At 35.5% G+C, this 15,835-nt stretch overlaps 1 protein-coding gene across 1 annotated transcript; it reads left to right on the top strand.

The window, feature by feature from the left end:
• The first annotated feature begins 11,472 nt into the window (after positions 1 to 11,472).
• LOC144847428 (uncharacterized) lies at positions 11,473 to 15,333 on the top strand. Its single transcript, XM_078703784.1, has one exon. It carries the CDS (start codon positions 11,639 to 11,641, stop codon positions 13,547 to 13,549), a length of 1,911 nt encoding a protein of 636 aa, XP_078559910.1. The 5' UTR covers positions 11,473 to 11,638; the 3' UTR covers positions 13,550 to 15,333.
• The last annotated feature ends 502 nt before the right edge of the window (positions 15,334 to 15,835 follow it).

Genomic DNA, 15,835 nt, shown 5'->3' with positions numbered 1-15,835 from the left:
CACACAACACATTCTTCTAAGCTCTATTTGTCAGTCTTTTGATTTATTGGCTTTGAGACGGTAAATATAATCAGATGACGCGTTTATTGAACGATGAAACGAGGTTTGATCGATATAATCTTATTATGTGGATTAGTTAATTCAAAACTCAATCTGCATGATGTAACTCAGACTCAAAATTTACTATAAATACTATTATTGTTATGAACAATCATATCTTTTACATATGTGTCAATGGCGTACTTAAGTAACTTAAACATACCAGGCTATATGAACGCTTATCAGCTTCTAAAGCGTAGTTCTCACTAGAGACGCAACGCAAGGACGTACGCGCAACGCAAGCGAGTTAACCAATGACATGCGATGCTTGCTTGCGATTGGTCAAATCAATTGCGTTACGTCCCTTGCGTCGCTAGTGGGAAACACACTTACAATAGTAATAGGCCTACTTGTCTGGAGAATGGAAGTATCTAAGTCCTAAAATTTAATCAGGGATAAACTAGTTCTATGGCTCAATTACGTAACATATCTTTGCTGAAACTAGGTTTAATTACGGCCTGTTGATGTATTTATAGGTTCTAGATTTATATGATAGCCTAATTTTAAAAATGACTGTGTATGCGCATGGGCGAACGAACCATGGAGAAACGAATTCCTTTATAAGTAATAAACTAATGCTTGGTTCCCACTAGAACGCAACGCAAGAACGACATTTATTTGACCAATCACAAACGTATGTATTAACTGTCGCTAGTCATTGGTCAACTCGCTTGCGTGAGTCTACGACCTTGCGTTGCGTCTATGTGGTAACCAAGTTAAAGCAATTTGACCAATCACGATGAATTATCTGAACTATCGCTTGTGATTGGTCAATCACTAGCGTTGCGCCTACGCCCTTGCATTGCGCCTACGCCCTTGCGTTGTGTGTCACGGGGAACTAAAATTAAAGTAAAGAGGAATGTGGTGGTTGAGCCTGATTGTGGTAAGTGACTAATCAAGCTCAAACATCTCTCCCTCTCTGTCGGGTCAAGTAGGGGACACATACATCGTCTTGGCATTTCCGACAAAGGTTTACGATCCAATGAACAAGGCCGGTAATATATTTTAATTGCTTGTTATGAATGGTAATTGATATGTTTTTATTCGTTTCGTGATTACATGCTTAATCGCAATTCTTCAATAGTTTAATTTTTCATTGCTGTCACTTTTCGAAAATCCCTTTTAAATTGTACATGGACCACCCACTCGCGATAGTTAGTATTGTTCGCAATCATTTAGCGATACAAATACAAATTAAATTATAAATGCAGAGGAGCCCCTCCTTAAAGTAAAGAAGTGGCTAAACTAATCTTAAAATAACAACCAAAGTGTTATGTTATCAACTTCATTAGCACGATTTAAGCAGATATCGCTGTTAATAATATAACACAAAGGCCTATAGAATTACTGATTGTTATTCATAGTTATGATACCGTGAAAACGGTAAATACCACCTTTATTATTAAATTGGTGACTTGAAAAGGGTGTCATTTTGATTCGCAATAAGTATTCGCTCGTTTGTACGTCATCTGAGGTGGTGGGAAAGGAACGACTGAAGAAACGAGTTTAGTTTTGGGTCTCATGAGAAAACAAGACCATTCAGACAACTTTAGAGACCTATAGCATGGTTACTGTATCAATGAATGGATTGAAAAAAGTATGAGTCTTACGCAACGCAACGTACAATGACAGTTTGGATGATATTTTTGCCTGCGTTGCGCCCAAGATTGTTCTCTCTCATGCAACGCAAGAGGCGTCATACGCACAACGCTTGAAAATCTGACCAATCACAGCACACACTTGATATGAAGTTAAATACAAGTTAGCTGCGCTTAATTGTGATCACATATCGAATACTTATAAGTGTATATTATATGGATAATAGTGTTTGATATTATATCATGTTTATACCTACACTTGTAAAAGAGACGCTCCCTTTTGTATAGTAAAAGTATTGGCAAAGTAATCCTATACCAACGGTATGTAAGATGCGGCTTAAGTATTAATAATATCAATATACTTTATAATGCAGCGCATATGAACTGATTCTTATTATAATCAAATATTAGCTAGAGTAATCCTATACCAACAAGGACGAGTAATACTACGGCATTCTATTTATTTTATCTTAGCAAAGTATTATAATAATAGCTATTGAGGAATTAGGCCACAGTCTCGAACAAACATTGTCTCTTAAACAATCGCATAGCATTTAATATATACCTGTTAAAACAATAAACAATGTATTCTTTCATTGCTGTGCATGTATTTAACCATGAAGGAACAAAGATGCTAGTATTACAATGGTGGACAATTCAGACTAGTAAGGAAATACTTGTTCCTCATACTTGAACTAGGCTATTTATACTGCGAGGACATTGTGTGAATAATGAGTGGTTTGAACTTAGTAATATTTCGGTTTAGGAGGGTTAAGGATCATGGATGGATTATAAGGAATTATATTATGTCTGATGATTCATCAATACAGTAAACAGTCTAGTTATTTTTAAGTCATTTCATATCTACTTTATGGTCAATAATAACAAAAAGTTCAGTCCTATCTCGTTAGCGGCGCCGCCACGAAGTTGACAATATTACACATTTATTCACAATTAACAATTACATTTAATATAGTATACCAAAAGAAGCGAGTGCTTGTCAGTTTTGTAACCATATAAATGCATTTAATGTACGGTACATGCCAGACAACATTCAACAAAAATGATGTACAAAAAACCCCAAAAAACAACATGGGTCGCCCATGGGGAAAAACAGTACCTAAATCGCGTAGGGTTTCGCAAAAACGCGTTTGTTGGGAAAACTTCACAAAAAACATAGTTTTCTTGAAGAAATTGTCAAATTTCCTATTAGTGTAGGCCACTATGTAATTTCGTGTCATTTTTTTGTTAAAAGCAAAATTCCAGCTGATTTAGTATCTTTAGGATGTAAAGTAATGAAAAAAATATGTTGCCATTTTTTTAAAAAAGCTTAAGGGTGTCAAATCCAAGATGGCCGCCAATACGTAAAATACCCAATAAATGTACCATATTGGACAAAGTAACACCCTTTATGAATAATATTTTAAGTTCATATGGGTTCTCTGCTATATAAGAATTATTATAAACCTATATTCATTAGTATTCTGACATTTTGAATTTCAAAATGGCCGCCATTTTTTTAAAATGGATTAAATTTCTTATTAAAACATGTGTAAGTTATGACGTTGATTGAAATCACATAAAATGACAGGCCTATGACAACAACATTGGTGATTAACACAAAATGGCGGCCATTTTGAATTTCAAAATGGCCGCCATTTTTTAAAAAATGGGTTAAATTTCTTATTAAAACATGTGTAAGTTAAATAAAATTAGATTGAAATACACAAAATGATATGCTTATGACAACAACATGGTGATTAACACAAAATGTTGACCATCAGGAGGTCTGAACAGTACACTTCTTCATATTAAAACATCTCATAAACTTCTTCAGTTAAATGACAACTAACTCTGCCAAAGTCCTTCAATGAAATATTTCTAATCTTGAATGCGATACAGTAAATTGACCTTCCTTCGTTTTCTACTAATGTATCCATCAAACTTCCACAGACTGATCTGCGATCCCAACAAGCTTGTTCAGAAACAAATTGGCAAAAGTACTGAAATACATCATTTCACCGCCAAATAATCTCTATAGGAGTCCTCTTTTACTTTAATAAGTTTGTCACCTGTATTCACCGTCATATTTATTTTTTGCCAATATTCATCTTTTTCTTAGGATCCCATATAGACAGTTTGCCTTCTACAAGACTTTTACTAATCCCTCAAACATTTTCTGTCCAATTTCATCATGCCATGGCCAACAAACACCTTTGTGCAAATTGCAGCATTCTTCATTAATCGGGATATCATCTCTCTTTAAATGTTGGCTTTCAAACTCATCAACTAGATTTGCCAGCTCTGATGAAATCATTAATTTGTGTTATTCCAATGATACCACGCTCAATGACCCTGATCAATTGATGTAAACCCAGCAAGTCCCACACATACATGTCCTCTCATAAACTCCAATATCTGTAATTTGTTTCAGTAATCTGTTGAAATTGATACAGCGGAAGTAACCGGTCGTAGTTCAGGTGGCCATGAGCGAAGAAATATTTGATAAAAGCATGTGTACTTTTCATGTGTGCAGATATCGTTTTCTTGTGTCTCGGACATATAGGAATATAGTTTAACCACATCATTTAGATTTCGTCGACTCTCTGTATTCAAGTTAATATCTTTATGATCAGCCTCTTTCAAACAAAATGATACTTCACTTAGAATCTCTTTCTCTGTCTGCATTTGTAGAAGCAAGTTGTAGAGAGAAAGCAGAATTAGTGTGCTTCTGTCCTTCCTTCGTTTTCTACTACTGTATCCATCAAACTTCCACAGACTGATCTGCGATCCCAACAAGCTTGTTCAGAAACAAATTGGCAAAAGTACTGCAATACCTCATTTCACCGCCAAATAATCTCTATAGGAGTCCTCTTTTACTTTGATAAGTTTGTCACCTGTATTCACCGTCATATATATTTTTTGCCAATATTCATCTTTTTTCTTGGTATCCCATATAGACAGTTTGCCTTCTACAAGACTTTTACTAATGCCTCAAACATTTTCTGTCCAATTTCATCATGCCATGGCCAACAAACACCTTTGTGCGAATTGCAGCATTCTTCATTAATCGGGATATCATCTCTAAGATGTTTTCCATCTAAGATATTTGTGTCACTGGTTGTATAGGTAATACAAGTTCAGTTTCAACAAAAGCACTGGCCTCAACACTATTTTCACAATGCTACAGTCCAAAAGTCATGTAGTTTACCGGGCCGGCTTCTTGATGTCATTTCTGTCCACCTCCACTCATCTCAGGCAAGAGTCATCACCAGGCATTTTTGTCTTTCCCTAGTACATCAGTTTTTATACCACAACCATGTGCACTCATCAAACCAGTGTATAATGGTGGTCTATCTGTAGGGGTATATATCTAATGAAATCGGTTGAGATTGTAGGAGATGAGAAGTAGGAGTTAATGCTGCCTATGAATAACCTTGTGAATGAGCTGTATCTTTATTTCCTTCAAGCTTCTGCCAAAAGTTGACAGGTTGAAAACTTACCAGCCATACTGGTGACTATGGCCCTGAAGGACATTGAATTACATAGCAATAACGCATTTATTATTTAACATCATATTTATACAGGATTTCACAATAAGGTATAAATGCACTTGTTTTATATTGTGATCCTGTCTCCTGTCAAGTTTCAGTTTCATGAAAAGAAATGAGATCTGTAATTTAGACTCTATATATAAATTATGGTTAATTCTGACATAGGCGAGCACAATGGAAAAACTTTGGAAGAAATCTCTGCCTTGGATACCTACCTGAACTATCTCAGATGTACCGCGAAATGTAAATTTAATAACAGTTTTTACTATTACGATATTGTTCCATATTTCTATCTTAGGAATATATTATAAAGAGTTTTAAAACAAAATTTCTGATTTCATCGGTAGATTTTCAACTCAATTTCAATTGTACGCGGTCAAAGTAATTTCCGGGTTCACGATGAGTTCACAGGTTCACCTTGCAACTACACAATTATACTATTTGTAATAGAATTCATCACACTGTTAACTACAATTTACCAAGCATTTGTTATTATTTTTTACCACTTTTCATATATATTAGAAGATTGCATTTGATTATAAATGTTACGATATTATTAAAACTAAAAAATCCCTCGAATAAGCATCTCCCTCAAATGAACTCTGCCTCCGCCCTATAAGGGCCCTACAAAACAATAAACACTATACTTTAAAATGTTATTAATCATCTAAGACACTGTGATACAGAGTAGGTTTAGTTTTTCGAATGTCAAGTATTTTCAATAATGGTAACCGACAGAAAACGTACAAAGAGAACGTCCTTCTAAAACCTTTTTACCCGAGTCATTATTATTCCGAGAACCATCGTTTACACTCCTAGCCCACCCTCTAGTTAGACGTAATTGTTGATGAATATTTGATATAAATTGGTAAGTTGTTCCATACTTTTGCAACTCCAAATTTGAACGATTAGTTAATTTAAGAGTCATAGTGGGTATTATATATCTGTTATATAGAGAACATTGACAACTTTAGACAGCCTTATATTTAGACAATCCTGTGAGAAGTGACAATTTTAGAACATTGTGTACCAACAACAATTTATGCACACATATTTAAAAAAAATTATTTAAAGAATTTAATTTTTAGTGGCGGCCATTTTGAAATCCAAGATGGCCGACAGATTATCGCTTTACATAGTTAAGACTGTATAATGGGTACAGTAATACCATCAAAACGGACTTGTTCCACATTATATAATTTGTATTATTGGTGATATTCTGATTTTTAATAGGGTTATTTGAATGCTGGCGGCCATCTTGAATTTGGTCCTTTAAATGTCTTTTGAAAAAATGGCAACATATTTTTTTTCATTCCTTATATTATCAAGATATGAAATAAAGTTAAAGTTTGCTTTTAACAAAAAATATACACGACATTCATATAAACGACATACCAGCCTACACTATATCTTTACGCCGCCCATGGATGCGCGCACGCGTGGAGGCGTGAACTAATCCGTACAAAGTTATAAGTGGAGAATCTATTATTTACCCTTTCACTATTTGGTTATTGTATTTTCTCTATGATCTGTTTGCCGAATAAATAGTTTTATTATTATAATATATTTAGTTTTCTGCTAATGTGTTTGGAAAGCAATTTGAATGATCTTCAAACCATACAAAAGAAACATAAATATTGAAGTTGTGACTGAAATAGAATAGAACTCGAATAATTGATGGGAATTCTTGACAAACGTGTTTTTGTAAAGTAATTAACGAAATGATTGTAAAAAGTTTGTAAAATAACGGATTTATTCTATAATTAATGTGTGCTTGTGTTTGTTTTATTATGTTCACACGACTTCAAATCACAAGACGTTCAACACATGATATTTTGTTGACCGCAATACAAGGAAAACATATTAAAGTGTAACACGCTGAATAATCTAAACAAACAACATGAATATATTTATGATGATGAAATATGACATGTTCGAATTATTAAATCAATCATAAAGCTTGGTTACAACATGGACGCAACGCAACAACGTAGGGACAATGCAAGTGCGTTGACCAATCACAAGCGACAGTTCGGATGATCCATCGCGTTGTGATTGGTAAAATTACCTGCGTTGCGCGTACGTCGTTGCGTCCAATCAGTGAGAACTATGCGTCCAATTCAAACACAGGAATTCTGATAATAAAATAATAAATGTTGAAATATTAAAGCAATCATAACGATGTGTTGTTTTTTTGAAAGTCACGGTTTTGCATTTATCATATTTTCTCTTTCCCTTGTCATACCAGTACCAAAATACTAATTAGACATTTAGATATCGTGTTTTTCATTATTAGTCATTCACGACGTTTATTAGCGGTAAACGACCTGAACAAAGGTGGAACCTACCTGTAACTTATTAAAATAACATGACTGTTTTTAAGTAAACAACTTTACGACCTAATTTCTTCAAAAGAACTAAAGCGTCTAATGAATTTTTGAAGAATTACGTTATATTATTATTAAATAGAAAAACCCCGGTACCCCGTACTCCATGATGACTAATTATCAACAACTATAGGTTTCACTAATAATTACATGTTCATCAAATGACTGATTCTAATTTACAGAGTTATGGGGCGCAATAAGCAGCAAATATGTGTTTGCGCCTCATCGTGTACCCACAATTAAATTGGATTAATTGAAGGTAGCTTAAAGTGAATTGCATCCCGTTGAAATGTGTATATTAATTTGTATAAAATAGTCATGATTTATTAATCATACGATTAGGCTTATTCGTTCATATTATAATTATATTTATCTGGATCGCTTGCACTCGCTGACATAATGATAGCACTAATAACAAGGTGTATGTGGTATTGATAGACACTGTCGGTTCGCAGCAGCCAACAACAAATTCTTCCGGGTCTGCGATTGATGGTAATGATGTTTTAGTGACGTAATTGGACGGGAGATGATTTGTGTAACGCGCAACGAAAACAATCTTGTGAGATGACGCAATGTTTTTATTAGTCTTGTTAAAACATAAACCTGAGTTGTACATGCATTTAAAAGCATCAGAGTACTACTACCAGGAACTAGCTAATGATGGTGCAAGGTACATGCTTAAAAAGTGATGAATATACAAAGAATAACAATGGCATACGTTGATGCATACACTGCATGATGATATAAATAATAATGATAATAATAATTGAGACCAGATAATCATGAAAATGGTGTTAATGATAAAAATGAATGAAAACATGAATTTGATTTAAAAACACAAGACGATGGTTGCCTTGACTACGATGATATGACGATGGCAACGTCCTAAAATCAGACGAAGGTTGACCAGCGCATCTGCAATCATTTAGCGTATCACGTGCGTGCGCGTTTATCCATGTTTCATAATACGCGATCGTGGGATTAAAAGTTTAAATTAGATTCGACACTAATTTCAGTTTAATTTCACCTAGCAGCTATAAATCAATCAACGTGTAACTTTATCTCAAAAAAATAAAATCATAAATCAGAGTTTTTCGGTTACTATACACCACTGACCCAAAACGGTCAGTCGAACGGTCACCTCAGGGGTCAACGTTAATATAGCAAAGATACAGTTTCATATTAGAATTATGCAGTTGTATAAACTTAAATTTAATATGTATAGAGTAAAGGAGAAGAAATAGCCATATAATTACAATGAAATTAATACCTCAAGGGGTACCAAATTGGGTTGGGTTACTGTAGATGTTTAGCTATAGTGTTTGTCGAAATTTAACTAATGATAGTGGATGAACATAATCTAAAGCTCTGTCTACACTATCAACGTTTATGTGACAACATGTGATGTGCCCATATATGGACATAATGATGTCATATCACTACCATATTTGGGCATATCACTACCATATTTGGGCACATCACACTAGTTTGATAGTGTAAACAGAGCTTAATAGAAATACTATATTTCCTGCCAATGGCCTTTACATTATGCACGAATCGATACCATTCTCTTATTACAGTACTACGGCTATCCAAGTATAAAAACACAATGTTCATTTAGAAATTAAAACAGCCTTAGATTATGTAAAACCCACGATTGATGCAGTCATTGCCTGTGTCCTAAGGACTGCTGGTTCAAGGACATCGGTTGGGTTGTTAACATAATTATTTGTAATAATAATAATTTAATGCACTAACGCTTGTCATTCATAAATAATAATATCAATAAGCGCATGCGCTAACATTTTAGTATACTATATTTTTATAATAAAAAAAATAATACATGATAATAATTTATGCTTTGTTTATTTGTTATTATGTTATTGTTATTTTTATTTGTTATTGTTATTTTATTTGTTATTATTTGTTTATTTATGCTTTTAGATATAGCGTGTTCTACTACTTCGTGCCATTCACAATCACTCCTGTCGTGGGCCAATACAAGAATCTGTGTAAGTTTATTTTTAAAAAAATCATCTTGTATTATTTTTTAATACGCATTTTTGTTTTGGTCTTCTAACGGGTACCGTATGTTTATACCAGTGATATTAAAAACACTGTAGAGGCAGGCATTATGCTAGCTTTACGACACAGCAGTCATATTTATCAAGTTCAGAATGGTTTTCACCTTTTTATGCTTTTGACATTTCAAAATGTTATATTTTGTATCTGGCACAGCCCCGCGGTGTCTTAAAGTCGTCTTTCTGTTTTAAAAATAACATTGTCTGTGCAAGGAATGATTGCATGTTGACTGGTAGGCGTCGTGCGCCCGCAGTTAGAAACACGAATGATTGCATGTTGACTGGTAGGCGTCGTGCGCCCGCAGTTAGAAACACGAATGATTGCATGTTGACTGGTAGGCGTCGTGCGCCCGCAGTTAGAAACACGAATGATTGCATGTTGACTGGTAGGCGTTGTGCGCCCGCAGTTAGAAACACGAATGATTGCATGTTGACTGGTAGGCGTCGTGCGCCCGCAGTTAGAAACACGAATGATTGCATGTTGACTGGTAGGCGTCGTGCGCCCGCAGTTAGAAACACGAATGATTGCATGTTGACTGGTAGGCGTCGTGCGCCCGCAGTTAGAAACACGAATGATTGCATGTTGACTGGTAAGCGTCGTGCGCCCGCAGTTTGGAAACACGAATGTTTACGTGAGATAAAAGCTTAAAAGCGCTCTCAAACTAATGCATGATTTATTGTGTTTTTCTCTTTCTCGTCATTTACAACAAGTTGTCAATTTATATACAGAATTCATCTTTGTCTGCTGTTAACACGTTGAATAAAACATGTGTAAAGGAATTAAAAATTAAGATTAAAGTCGATTTGTTTTCACTAATGGGATTCAGAAGCAGGACGTTACAGTTCGGACAAGTTTCTTATAAAATATGTATAATAGCTTGATGCATTGTGTGTATCAACTATCAATGTTTATGAATTGATCGATTGAAAGATTCCGGTCAGTTTTATTGAATCTCCATATCCGCGCTTATTTTTGTATCGTATCTTATAATTATAGAATCTGCAAACTAAACGCTTTGAATTTATTTTACATAATCATATTACAACCGTCATACTAAAAGTATAAATCTATTAATGCGTTTCTTCTCATTCATTTCACTTATACATACATTCACATGATTTAAAGCTTGGTTCCCACTAGGATGCAATAACGTAAGGTAAGGCACACATAGCTTGGTTTCTAAGGACGCAACGCAGAACGTAGCGCAACGCACATAGCTTGGTTTCCAAGGAAACAACGCAAAACGTAACGCACATAGCGCAGGACGCAGCACAGCGCAAATATAATTTGGACGCAACACATGGCGTAGTAGTACAACGCAAGTAAAGCTGGCCCAATCACCATTGCTCGTCCCATATCCTTCCATATACATTATTTCACGTTCATACCCAAACGTTGACTGAACTATTGTGCTACAGTAGTCGGTATATTGTTGGAATTATTTAGAGGATCAACATTTATTAATCAAAATGTTTTTATCGGAACAAAACTACTATGCAACCATAGTGTGATATCGAGTATTGTAGCAATATGTATGGAACGCCGTTTACGCAACATTTCGATGATATCATCGCAATGTTGCGTAAACGGCGTTCCATAAATATGTATCTATTAATAGTGACTATGCCAGTAGGTATAGACAGTACGGTGTATGCGCACGGCCAATGCATCAGGATGAATTAATCGTTGTAGGCAAGTCACCGCATTCGACTAGAATCGAGATTCCGGAAGTTTGCCTTCATGGGTTTAAATGATTTTCACTCGTGGCTGTTCATTTAAAGAGTTGTACTCGCGGGGGAATGTTGTGTTTGCGAGGAGCGAGCGAAGGCTGCTGTTATTGTTGGATCATAATAAATACTTACCCGAATGGGACAAGACTTTATATGGTGTGAAGCTGGTATCGGCAGACGACGACAACATGGATGTTATAATAATCTTCCTTGCTGTTATAATTTCTGTATTTTGTGATTTTATACACGGCATGCAGTTTATCGAGCATCCAGTAGGGGTGACAGTAGGTGAGGGAGAAAGTTTTATTTTACGTTGTGTAATTGGTGACAAAGAAACTGATAACATATTTTGGATAACTATGGATTCATCTACAATTTTAAGTAGAGATACTTTAATAGATCCTGATAATGAACTTTCTGCAGACAAACAAAGACGATATTCAATAGTGGGTAATCACTATGCAGGGGAATATCATTTAAAAATTGAGAATGCAACTCGCGAGGACGCGGGTCGCTACTCGTGTTTATATTTTACAAAGTACAATTTTTATTCTAATGTTGCCAACGTAAGGATAATGTTGCCACCAAGCGAAGGCTATCCTAAATGTAGCGTCCATCCGCATGGAGCTGTAGCCGGTGATACTGTACGGTTAACGTGTAGGTCGTCTGGCGGTGACCCACCGGCGTCTCTTGCATGGGTATACGGTAACTCAATATTAAAGATGCTATTGCCATCGAATCCAGATCCTGTCAATGAAGTGAGTTATACATTAAAAGATGATGATTTAAATAAGGTGTTTACGTGTGCGGCTACGACGCCAGCGCTCCAGCAAGCTCTGAGTTGTAGCATTGTGCCTTATCGTAAGAAAATGTTCGTTTTCGTTCAACCTGTGCTAAATAATGTCATGGCAGGCGAGTATGCTAACTTTCAATGTATTTCTCCTAGGAGATCTGGTACAGTCCGCTGGGTTATCGGCTCCACACCGGTCGATCCGTCTGATTCGAGATATACCATTTCAAGAAAAGGGAAACGACTTAAAATATTGCAAACAAATCGAAGGGAACATAACAATGCAGTCATTTCATGCCATATTATGGATAGGTTTGGATTAGCAGGTAACGGTAGCGCAGTTTTAATGGTACACTCATGGGAAACTACAACACCGTTTGTAACTACCGAAGAATTAGCAACAGAAATAATGGAATCAGATGTCGGTGTTACAGAAAAGCCATCTGATACAGTGTTAACAAACATACCAACTAGTGTTGTGCCTTTAATTACTGAGAGATCATTTATACTAGACAAATCTGCCATTAGGCATGCTAAGAAAAACCCCAGCAGTACAGTGACGACACAAACTGTAACGAGAACACCATTAGTGCCCACAGTGACGAAAGCTGCTGAGTCGATAGTGACGAAAGCACGATTAGAACCGACAACACGGGAGGTGTCGACAGCTCAGCGTTCGATTGATGTGCTTGAGCCGCTCGCGGTAGAAGACTTTAGGAATGCTCAGGGAGGAAACGAAAATAACAATAAGGGCACGAACATTGCCACTCAATCAGTACAAACAATGACAACCACCAAACAAATAGACGTAACAACTGAATCGGTTCAAAGCACTCAATTAATGAGCAAATCCACATTTGATACATTATCATCTGCCTCGAGCAATGTTCAGACAACAAGACTCATGTCGTCTGCTACTGTCTCCATGGAGATGAAAACAGACGCCGATACGCAAAGTACAATGAAAAACATTGTTCAAAATATGAATGATCGTGGAGATCTTTCAAATGATATTGTCACAAGGGGCACGCAAACTAACGACATGGTTTCTTTAGACTCAAATGATATTTCCATAAACAATGACAATTATGTCACAAAAAATAATACAGAATTTGACAATAACAGTGTAAGTCAGCAAGCCAAGAGTAAAAATGGCGACGACTCTACGAATGAACTGTTTGGAAAATCAATGACCGTTTTAATCGGAGGTCTTGTGGGCCTCGTTACGATAATCATAATTGTTATTATTTTAATAATTGTATACACCACCAAACGTAGGAAAGATACAACGGAGATAAAGGCAGTATAATCGTTCTTCCGCATCATTGTGCTTTGCTTTATACTAATTCAATCTGCTATTTTTATATCCAAGACTTGCTGTATCAAGCCGAGTAAACTATTGCACGAACGCGGACATAGACATATTATATATTGCTTATGTAATAGTGTAGGCCTACTTTGTATGGACTGTATAACAATGGCTAGTGCGCTGTATACACATTACTTATACTGGATTGTACCTAGTTATTGATCGAATAGGCCTAATGAAAGCAGTGTACTTATATTATTATATAAAAACGTATATTGAAAATGGACCGATTATAATTCACCACATCAAATGAAATCTGGTGGCGGTGTTGCAGCATGTGCAATGTACTGTACCAATGCATTATATAAAGCTAAGTGCACTATAACTTATACAGCTTAGGATAATAATAAATAATAATACCCGATTATGTATCGCATTAAATAAGCTAAGTGCACACTATACAGTTTATGCAGTAATACCCTATAGAAGCATCATTAAAACTGGAGTACTTTAATGGAACCACAACAGCAATTTCATATTATTGTTATTGTTTACAGGATATTATAATATTGTTTTATTTATCATCAAAATTGATGACGTGGTAAACATTAAGGCATGAATATTATATTACGTGTATTATTATGATAAAGCTTGGTTCCCACTGGGACGCAGCGCAAGGACGTAAGCGCAACGTAAGTGATTTAACTGCCGTTTGTCATTGGTCGACTTGCTTTGACTACCGTATTGGTAATTACGTTGCGCCTCGTGGGAATCACGCTGAAGTAGTCGATTACGTAATACATGCAAGCAACTGGGCATACCTCGATCTTAGTGAAGCCTAATTTTATTTATTTTTTTATAATTTACTCTACTCAAAAATCGCGTGTAAAACTAATGAAAGTTACAAACTATAATCTGCGCACCATGTGAAATGATATTTTAAATTAAATTTATTTAAATTGTTATGTTTAATTTTTTGAATAAATTTACAATATTTTAAATGAGATGAACACAATCCGCATCTTATACCACATTGAACCGTACTGTTCCATCACGGCGTGTTCACTTACAACACACATTCACTAAACATTCGTTTAAACTTGAATAATTTCTGTCAATGTTAATTTGACCTGAAATAGGCCTACTTGCTAATCGTATAACAGATGGCTCCGAGCAATAAATTGCTGTAAATAATTCATAAAATTAATGATGTAATTTTTATTCAAACGATAAGCTGGGTATCAAAAATGAAATAGAAGGAGAGAGAAAAGCGCGCCATTTATCATATTCAGCAGACGACAGATGTTAAGACGATTAACAAGATAAATTCTATCAGTCCGTTTTGATCCATCTGTAGAAGATATTGAAAATATGTTCATCACGTTCTTTAGCTAAACTTTGAGAAATGATGTTATGGGATGATTTGAGATGTTTGATCCTTTAGAGAGTTGGGGTAGAAAGATAAATGATAGTAAAGAACCCTTTCGTGCATGAATGATACGCAATTACAATGTTCCATAATGACAATTTCGCTTTTCTTGAGGATTTTCTGCTTGAGGTTTTAACGTAATCAAAATAAGACTATTGTATAATCTTGTACACATTACACAGTAGACCCATAAATCCTTCGTTTAAGTTCGCCATTAAACTTGTTAGTTCATGCATGACGTACAACCACAATATCATGATGTAAATATATTTTTCATATTTGTAAATAAACGATCTATATTATAGATGATGAGGAGGCACAGATTGTTGAACAATAAAAAGGTTTAATTATGCAATTTCTACTCGCAATCAGAGTCATTGTGTATAATTTATTTATACCTGTATCTATTAATCTTAGTTTCCATATGAACGCAACGCGTACGCACGGACGTACGCGCACCTCAAATAATTCGACCAATCACGACGTGATGGATCATCCTGTCGTTTGTGATTGGTCACTTGCGTTGTGCCTACGTCATTGCGTTGCGTCCAATTGGGATACAAGCTTTAACGATAAATGTCGTAGTATTGCGATTTGTACTTTAGGCAAATACCTCAGATGTAAATGTACCAAACACCTACGTACGAATTTGTGATGAGTCGAAATTGTGCAAACTTACATTTCAATTTGCCCTCCAGACAATTTCTAAATATACTGTACAAATTCTTAACACAAGCAAATGTGCATTTGCATTTCTTTGCGCTTTGTACTTGTAGTTTGTAAAGTTATCTTGACGACGCACTCAAAATGATACTGTGTAGGCCCAGGGTGCGGTTACTGTGTTTATTATTTTATAA

This window comes from Antedon bifida, chromosome 7 (assembly GCF_963402885.1).
Source record: "Antedon bifida chromosome 7, ecAntBifi1.1, whole genome shotgun sequence".
Taxonomy (NCBI): domain Eukaryota; kingdom Metazoa; phylum Echinodermata; class Crinoidea; order Comatulida; family Antedonidae; genus Antedon; species Antedon bifida.
This window is presented reverse-complemented; position numbering and strand designations above follow the sequence as displayed.

What these genes read in the sequence shown, in the direction of transcription:
- LOC144847428 (XM_078703784.1), top strand. Translation starts at nt 11,639, where the DNA reads ATGGATGTTATAATAATCTTCCTTGCTGTTATAATTTCTGTATTTTGT.